Source organism: Dendroctonus ponderosae, unplaced genomic scaffold (genome assembly GCF_020466585.1).
Source record: "Dendroctonus ponderosae isolate FM_Combo_2020 unplaced genomic scaffold, Dpon_F_20191213v2 Dpon_F_20191213_1, whole genome shotgun sequence".
NCBI lineage: Eukaryota > Metazoa > Arthropoda > Insecta > Coleoptera > Curculionidae > Dendroctonus > Dendroctonus ponderosae.
In genome coordinates, this window is record NW_026017110.1 from 45,276,253 (window position 1) to 45,286,065 (window position 9,813).

General features: G+C 36.8%; 2 protein-coding genes across 2 annotated transcripts in view; both read right to left on the reverse strand.

Moving 5' to 3' along the window:
• The window catches only part of LOC109537004 (delta-like protein 4), an 11,053-nt gene extending 3,654 nt beyond the window's left edge, over nt 1–7,399 (reverse strand). The window contains exons 1-6 of the mRNA XM_048670731.1: nt 7,162–7,399; nt 6,969–7,108; nt 6,752–6,909; nt 4,415–4,606; nt 4,283–4,343; nt 4,097–4,227 (exon numbers count right to left, since the gene is read on the reverse strand). Of these exons, the coding sequence (XP_048526688.1) occupies nt 4,097–4,227; nt 4,283–4,343; nt 4,415–4,606; nt 6,752–6,909; nt 6,969–7,108; nt 7,162–7,245 (766 nt within the window). The 5' untranslated portion in view covers nt 7,246–7,399. The remainder of the gene's footprint in view (nt 1–4,096; nt 4,228–4,282; nt 4,344–4,414; nt 4,607–6,751; nt 6,910–6,968; nt 7,109–7,161) is intronic.
• Nucleotides 7,400–7,852: 453 nt separating this feature from the next.
• Nucleotides 7,853–9,813, reverse strand: part of LOC109533923 (lipase member K) — a 6,345-nt gene continuing 4,384 nt past the window's right edge. The window contains exon 6 of the mRNA XM_048670732.1: nt 7,853–8,199. Within this exon, the coding sequence (XP_048526689.1) occupies nt 8,035–8,199 (165 nt within the window). The 3' untranslated portion in view covers nt 7,853–8,034. The remainder of the gene's footprint in view (nt 8,200–9,813) is intronic.

Sequence of the window (9,813 nt, forward strand, 5' to 3'; positions counted from 1 at the left end):
ATGTCGGTGTTTAAAAATCAACCATACAACACCAACATTTGAATCGTTAACTCCAAACAAGTTTGTACCTGTGTAATCTCCTTATTATCCACTCTTATCAAGCAGCTTCTCGTATTAAGTTAATTAACCCCTGCTCCATTTGTATCTCTAATCGCATATCCGCAAATTTGTGAAAATAAGTTCAAAGTACGTCACAGTTTGACAAATTGTTGTTATGATTCACAAGGGCTATCTACCTGTAACTATCTGTTAATGACAAAAAACATAATTGCGCTGTGCCTTTTTATAAAAAAATTGCAGAAGATAATTTTTTTGATATTAAAATTTTTTGTAATTTGAAGCAAAGGTTGTAATTTTTCTTTTTGAATGTTTAAGTATTCCAATATGCTACCAATTAAACATGGAACAATTTCAAAATAATGCTTAATAACAAAGTTGAAATTTCATCTTTAACTGTTAATATCTTCTCGAAATTTTTGAAAAAAATGTTTTCTATATTTTTCTTGTACTCCCCAAGGGAGCCTCTATCACCCCTCAAAAGGAATGACGCCAATTTTGAATTACCCTGTATAACGGAAATAATCCATTGGAGGACTTGGAGGAACTAACTTTTTTTAAATATTTAGGTTCTACAAAACCACCACAAATATAAATGACTTGGATTATTTAATTGGCATTGTTCAGTTGCTGAATGAAACCATAAGTAATCTTCAAAATCTCCGCAAAACTACACAACAACAATTCATAAATTATTTCGCAAATTTCCCTTAAAATTTTAGTCTGTCAGTACAAAATAAAATATATACACCTATATAAAAATCTTTAATAAAAATGGTTAAAAAAAGATGTATTTAAAATATAAACGTTGGGTTGGAAAATACTCTAAACGCAAGGTTCCTAGATTGTACAAGTTAGGAATCTTGTCTTAAACGTGTTCTAAACTGAGGTTAATCGCTCGATTTATCTTCTCAATCGACAAAATCTAATGTAAAGATAGATAGAATGAATACATGTATTCATTGTATCATGACAGCAAACGGTCTTAATTCCACATATGGCAAACAGATCTGCTGGACATCGGCTTAACAAAGCCAACAACAGATTGGTACGGTGCAAGCCGTTTACGTTAAAGCCGAGCTTAATTTTTGATTAAGATTGATTTTGGTTGATTTATGTAAGCTTGGTTTTAATATAAAACGGTGCAAACGGCCCTTAGAATGGAATTTTAGACTATCGTAGCCGCATCATTTCATCAATTTGGGTTGGTAATTCAAACTCTGTTAAGAGTAGGAATTGGGTGGGACTAGAGAGTCTATTTTCGGTCGTGGAGCTTGTTGGTGTGGTTCTTGTGGACTGTCTGTATGGCTGGTTTAGGAGTGGCGGAGTTTGCAGCTTTTTGGGCGTAGGAAGTTCCTGTTATCACTTACAGTTTCTATGCTGGAATTGGTTCCTCTATCTATTAGAAAACCCTTAGGCTTTTACCTGCTTCCTTTTGAAAAAAATATTTTCTTCGAACATGTGGTGCACAGGAAACATGAAACCAACAACATAAAATAACGCAACGCAACGCTGTTATTCAAAAATGTGCTCAACATTTTACAAAACTTTAATCAGACGAAAATTTTTTGGGCGATTTTTCATTTAGTTGGAATTTTTCCAATATACAGGGTGATTCAAAATTAGCGTCATTCTTTTTAAGGGGTAATATGGCTCATTTGGAGAGTTGAACAAAAATATGGACATTTTTTTTCTATAATTTATAGACGATATTAACAGTTGAAAATCCAATTTTATCTTTTCTATTAAGCATTATTTTGAAATTGTCCCATATTTAATTGGTCGCATATCGGAATACCTAAGCATTGAAAAAGAAAAATTATGATGTTTGCTTCAAATTACGAAAATTGTTTATATTAAAAAAGTTCTCTTCTGCAAATATTTTCAAAGTCAAAACGGCAATGATGTTTTTTGCCATCAACAGATAGTTACAGGTGGATAGGCCTTGTCAATAATGTCAATAATTTGTCAAACTGTGACGTACTTTAAAGCTCCTTTCACGAGTTTCTGGATATGCGAATAGTTCTGGGGAAATTCTACAGAGATATGAAGAAGCTGTAAGAACTCCCGCCAACAAAAGGCTAGAGGTACTGGAGATTGGCTCCAGGAAGATAGTGGCCAACGTTAGATGTTCGGGTTCCAGACACAGAGGAACAAGTATTGAACAAAATTGCAGCAGAGCCTTATAGGGCCATTTAGAGCAATGCACATCAACTGACACTTTCCCAGGCACCACATATATACCGAGGAAGGGCTACGTTCCTATCACGATCCACACAACGCAAGGATATATTAAACAAATGGCTTACTGAACACCTTTATTGTGACTTTCTGTATAATTCCATGGGTACCGGAGTTTTTAATAATTACGATGCAACATGTATTTACGTAATGTTATAATGTTTTTTTGAATCACACCTCATCAAAATTTTTTTTCTGAAAAACTTTCTATACGAGTTTCTCTCTAAATATGAGAGTGTGAGTAAAGTATTGTCTTTATTTTCCAGTAGCTTTTGCATTGCCGCCTTGTGGTCCCTGGGGTGAACTAATACATAAATTGATGTTCCCAATGCTGCAGTTTGAGGCTTTATTTTGACTGAGATTTCATTTAAATCTCTAGAATTTAGAATGGTTATGGGAACATTTTTTTTAGAAGATCGCTAATTAAAATAAAGTCAAATGTTAAGTGTTGCGTTGCGCCGTAAGGCCCGAGGTGTTATAACGCATTGACGCACAGATCGGTATCAACACAAAAGTGCCACAAAATACAGGGTTACCCATCCCTATCTGTTTAAGGCTTGCATGGACTGATGAGACAAAATAATGTTTCGTGATGCTGGATATCATTATCACGACGCTGTCTGTTCAATAACATAGTATCCTCGTTACGCTGCACCGAATGTTGCAGGACGGTGTCGCGTTACGTTGTTCTGTTTGACATGTAGCGGCAGGCGCGTTAAATGCTTAGTGTCTCCCATGGTGTTGCGCCGTGACACCCAAAGCTTATCCACACTCTGATACCCAGAGCGGTATCAACGAAAAAGTGCAGTATAACACAGTGTTATCCACGTATAGGGCTTGGACAATCCCTAGCAGTAGAAAACTAGAATTTTTTTGAACTTGCTCGTAATTTCTTTCCGGCGCATACTGGATGAGGTATCTTATAGTCATACTGCCGTAGCACCATGTTGTTGAAAGAGCCTGCAAAAGCAGGCTACTGCATAAAATTGGGGCCTTCCTAATGGCTGTGGCTGTTCACTTGAGAGAGAAAGATTGGAATTTTTACAGTTGATCTCTGAAAGGTGTCCCGTGACGAAAGGGCGGTTGGAGTGTTTTTCACTTTAGAACAGTTAATGCATTTTGGAGCTCCGCATTCAGTTTATATATACTTATGAGAGAAACAAATTGCTATTTTTATGTTGGACTTGCTCGTAATCTCTCACCAAAAAAAATACACGGTCATATCCTTAATGAACCATTTAGCTCTCATTTAGCACGATTAGGGGGTGCCTAAAATACCCTATTATCCTTATTTAGAATTTGATATCCATTTGTTTGACATGATTTTTGGCATTTGCATTTTCACTTATCGCACATTTCTTGGTCATCGGCGACCTTTCCTCAAAATCAAGCCGAATGAAAGCAGATTTTAAATGTTCCTTCATGAAACGACCTTTTATTGGGTACCACCGAAATCATCCACTGAAGTAGTGCTTTGAATTTCTCAAATTTTAGCATCGGAAGCTTGAGCTAGCCTTCATTCGACATTTCTTAAAGACCTGCACATATTTATAAAAAATGACAGAATAAAGAAAACCGATCATTGACAAATTGAGAATAAGAGARTAAAAAAACTCGCCAACTACCTACTACAGTCTGAGCGMCGAAGACATCACACAAGAATGCCGAATTAAGATTAATTTCTCCTTTAAAGCGTCGGTACTGCGGCCATTATTGTCGTTATTAATACGGGATTATGTTGAATATGTTATGTCCGCTTACTAATTCTTCCTTAGAGTTCAAACCTTGTTCACCTCACCTTCGTTGCAAAGCATTCCTCCCCAGCCTTTCTGGCAGTTGCACTCCCAGGGCCTGTTGCAGGTTCCATTCACGCATCCCGGGTATGGAAAGCATTTTTCGCAGTTCTTGCCCCACCACCCCACCTTACACCTACAAAATTCTCCTTCATTGGATCGTTTGTATGATTTTTGCTACACTGTCTCACCTGCACTCTCCCGGTTTCCTGCAGTATCCTCTCTCTTTGTGGCAGGTCTTTGAACAGATGGCTATAAGCAAAGTAACATTTCCATTATGGAACCTGAAGCTGTACCAGCGCAATGCCTTGGATGGTACTCACGGGTTTGGCAAAGTATTCCAGAATAGCCTGGATAGCATTTGCATTCTAAAGGTTTTTCGCAGTATCCATGAACGCACCCAGGCAGGACTTGACAGTCTTTGCAGGTTCTTCCCGACCATCCTAGCCTGCATTTGCAGTCTCCAGGTTCGTTGCAGTACCCTCTGGCTTGGTGGCAGTCTTGGCGACAAATTGCTAAGGAAAAGTGATACATTTAGAGAAGTGAAACATGCAGCTGATTACTCAAAAACATAGATAGAAGCTTAAAGATGCCTTCATACTTCCCATTCTGAACGTTGAACCAAGAAGCAACATGGGAAACTAATGAAAGAAAAAACCGAAAATTAAATATTTCTCCTAAAAAAGGACTGCAAAACTGAAATTTTGTCCCACAACTACATATAGGAACAAAAATGATAAAAGCGCCAAACACCAAGAAAAAATCAAAGGCAAAGAAGGCAAACGTATCAAAGATTGTAAGAACAGTACAATAATTATAGACAGCAGACATATACGAGACAGAGGCAGCGAGTGACACACCCGAAGAAGAACGGACGAAATAAAAAATGCACCATAATATATCAGAATCGAGTCAGCACCGGACGAAGATAAAACATTAGTGGAGGTGATAAAACAAGGAGAGACTTTCTAAAACGTCATTAAAAATATGACACAAACAAATGCCTGGACAACGAGGATATACCATAGGACTGGACAAATACCCTCTCAATAATCACTCACAAAACGGACGACACCGAAAACTTGCAAACGTACATACCGATCAGCCTTCTATATTAGATATGTAAATTATTTTCAAAACTAATAATCAACCGGGTCACTAAGCTTTTAGGGTCACTAAGGGCTTAGGACGGGGTACAGCACTATGGGACACCTACAAAAGATGATACTGTTTAAGGAGAAAGTTGTGGAATGCAACATCCCCTTATTGCTAAAGTTTAAATACTTCAGGAAGGCCTTAAAAGCTCTAAAAAACGCTAGAATCGACCACAAATATGTAAACTTAAAAAATAACGTATCCCTAAATGTATTCGCAATATACGGAAATTCATAGAGGAGTAAACAAGGTGACCCTATGTCACCCAACCTCTTCACCCTAGTAGGAACTAAAAAACGCGCTAAAAACAATTGACCTCCAAGACAGGGGCATTAACAATGTAGAAAAATTCAGCCGCGTGATGAAAAAACAAATGTTCGAGGATGACATAGTACTAATAGCCAGAAACAGAAAAGAACCACGCACACTGATCGAAGACCCCTACAGAGCCACAACACGCATATGCCTAGAACAACATCAACTTCCACAAATGTAATCACATGATATAAGGCAGAGATGACGAACGAGCGGTCACCATAGGAAAAATGATATAAGGAAAGTGACTATGTGCGATATGAAAGTTACTATATGTTTTGTCCCGTGTGGGGTTATTAGATCMTCTATTGGGCAACYCTACAGGTGGTGGATAGGGGAATGCCTCCTAGATATAGGTAGTACCAGGGGAATTTGCGAATATGGGATTAGTTAAAGAGAAATTCTACAGTAACSTAGCAGAAGCTGAAGGAACTCACGCCAACAAAGGGAGAGGAGAGTGGTTCCAGGAAGACAGTAGACGACAATCGATGTTCGGGTTCTAGGCACAGAGGAACAAGTATTGGAGATAATCGAATCAGGGCGAATCAGGGCCTTCCAGGGGCACTCAGAGCACAATAACTGACACTTTCCCAGGCACCAAATAAATACCGGCTGCATTCCTACCACGTTTGTACGATACACACAGTACAAGGAGATACAAATAGAGCAGGCGTTAATTAACTGAATACGAGAAGCTTGATAAGGTGGATAATAAGGAAATTACACAGGCACTAGCTTGTTTGGAGTTAACGATTCCAATGTTTGGTATTGTATGGATTATTTATGTAAACACCAAAGCCCGCAAAATTCGAGGTTATGAGAACAGGTTGACATTTTGAAATAGGTTCCGTCATTCAATGATTGCTGTTGAATTTACTGTTTATCCTTGTCGATCTTATTATCACTTTCTCTATTTATCCATGGTAACCGGATTTTTAAATAATTACTAAGCAACAGGTATTTACTTTGCAAAAGCAAGCAGCAACTTTGAAAAAAATTGCTGTCGTTTTTCTAATATAGTTTTTTGCAAATTTCTCAGTTTTTCATAACAATTAATTTTTGAATATTTTTTTGTACTAAAACACCGCCAAACAACACTTCCATATGAATGACGCCAATTTTGATTTACCTTGTACAGATATATTGAGATATGAAGATTTTACCAATAATATTAAGATCATTTTCCTTACGTTCAGAGCAAAAGAGTCCATCCCAGCCTTCGTGGCAGATACACTCAAAACTGGAATTGCAATATCCATGCTGGCATCCAGGCAAGGGAATGCACTTGTTGCACTTGTTCCCGTAGTAACCCAACTTACATAGACACTCTCCTGGTCGATTACAGTACCTAATTAAAAAAAAAACACGGTACAAAAGGGATTTTAACCGGTTAGTCCATAAGCCTACCCTTGCATTGGATCGCATCCAGAGCGGCATTTTGGAACATCGCAAAGGTCACCGTTCCACCCTGGCAAGCATTTCACCTCACCATCGTCTGAGCAAATATAATGGGAGTACTCGCTATGGGATGAAGGCAATTCACAGGCCTGAAATTAATTTGGTACATCCGAGGGAACTCTGGACTGTCTGTCTGCTTTACCTGCTTCTTCCATTTGGGTACGTACTTTCCGCAAAATACCGTCGGAAGAACGCAAAGGGCAACCCAGTACAGAAACTTATCCATCTTTGTCGCGTAAACACTTTAATTTTCTGGTTAGATGCAACGCACGCATTGATGTACCACTTTTACCGTGAACTTGACTCGAACTGACCGAAGCACTTGAATGGAGCAGCACCGATGACCCCGTTTCTTCTTCGACGGTCACTGGCCGAAGAACTACAAGGTTCAGCTAACAAGTTTGAATCTCTTTATTTCAGCTGTTTCAAATAGTTTAAGTTTTGCGGATTAGGGATTTTTTAACTGCGAGAGTAACAGTGTCTGCAATTTTTGATACATTCTCCCAAGCTCCATCTAAGGTGATCGAATTATCTGCTGATTCTTCTTGTTGGACCCGGTAACACAAAGAAATTCAGTGCATACTTATTATGCCGTCCAATTTGCATCAGCCATACTAATGTGAATTTCACACAAGCAAATATGGCCATTTTTATTTTAGTAAGTCGGTCATTAATAGGCTGTCGGACTTAATTTCTCTAGCTTGACTAAATGTTTCGATTTCATCAGATAAACCGAACTGAAAAAAATTAAAACGGCACAAGGTGGCTAATAACGGTTTAAGTACAGTGTTCTTGCACATGACCTCAAGCTGCTGTCAGGAAGGATACACTTTGATTTAAATTAATATATTTTCCATAAGCATATTCTCAAACCTATCATAGTTTTGGTAACTAAAACCGTAAATATTGCTATAAACACTGACAAATTTCTACCTCTATAAGCCAGTGGGCGATTCAATATACAGGATTTTTTCTTAAATAACTACTAGGAAATCCGCCCGGCGCTCCAGAAGCTTCAGGGCATAATAGCTTGGTTTAGTACCTCCATCAACGGATCATAGACGATCTGCCTTGCGTGTCTTCCCATGACAAAATCAATGTGATTGAAGAACGGCAAGTCGATTTTTCTTATTCCATATTGAGCCTTTTCGTTCAGGTTTCGGTAGAGATGTATCGCATCCTGCGACATGAAATTAACTGACTGTTCTTAGCAACTTTTAAAAAGAAAATATTAATAATAGTAACTTAACTCAATTTTAATATTTTAAACTTTGGTCAGAAGTAGAAAAAAAACTGCAGTGATCAAGTGACAGTTTTCCACTTTTTTTAAGTTTTATTGAATTTGTATGCTTAAAAATGTGTTAAAATACTCCAAACCGAAATTGAGTTGGAAAATAGCGAAAACTTTTTCTGGAAAACAGATTGTTCGGATCCACAGAGATTTGTTTAAGTTGCGAACTACCTGAATTTGCCACCATCAATTTTTGAAATTGGTGAATTATTTAAGGCTAAAACTCTCGATTTATACAGTATGGTTTTTTTAGTGCGCGAGAGTCCATTATTTCCTTTGGTGATAAACATTTGAAAACTAGATTCATGTAAAAGTTGTTGACGCACAAAGTGCGAACATTTAAAAAATATTTTATATGAATACAGAATGTCTACAGAATGGCAGTTTTATTGCGTTTTTCAGGTATATAAAATTTTTTGGGCGATTTTTCATTTAGTTCGAATTTTTCCAATATACAGGGTGATTCAAAATTAGCGTCATTGCTTTTAAGGGGTAATATGGCTCACTATGGCTCGGCTTAAAAAATATTTTATATGAATACAGAATGTCTACAGAATGGCAGTTTTACTGCATTTTTTAGGTATAAAGTGTTGACACTTATTTATTGAATTCCACAGCCGCCTTACAAAATGTAACAACTTTTTGAAATTTTTAAATAAAATGAATTTTAATTTGAAAACGGTTGATTTCACAGCTTAAAGTGTAAATGTAAATTCGTAACTTTGTAAATTGTCTATCTAATGACGTATTAATATACAGCTACTTCCATTTGAAAAGCAACAGTTATATTGCGTTAAAAAGTTTTAAAATCAAGTCTACATTGTTAACATCCTGTACAATATTATACATAATATTGATATTTCGATTCTATAGAATTTTTAACAAACCTGTGGTAATTGTAAAGACATATTTTTTGTACCTCTAACTGCTTTTTTTGGGTCTACAATAAATTTTTAGAGACCATGTCTTTATGCTAAATTTTCCTAAAATAGCGATTATCTGCCAACGTTGCAAGTAAGAAAAAACATTTTACGTTGCATATGCAGCGTTTCAAACTACATTCCATGAGTTAATGAAAAATGGGTAGTTCTATTTAACAAAATACATTTTGATCTTGCCTCGCTTTTCTGAGACCCTCTGTATCATATAAAATATTTTTAAAATGTGCGCACTTTGTGCGTCAGCAACTTTAGTATGAAACTATTTTTCGAAAGTTAGGATTCGGAAATAATGCACATTTCGGAAATAATGGACTCTCTCACACTTAAAAACTATCCTGTATATTAAAATTTGTTCATCGGACACCGATTATAGTAAGAACATACGTAAAACTTATTATAATACTAGCTGACCCGGCAAACGTTGTATTGCCAAATAAATTATTCCTAGGGTTTTTTTTCATCTCGAGTGGGCGGTTTGCCCACTTGAGATTTTTATAAATTTTATTTTAAATTTATTGAATTACTAATATAGCTATTAAAAGATAGAGGTTTATGGCAGCAC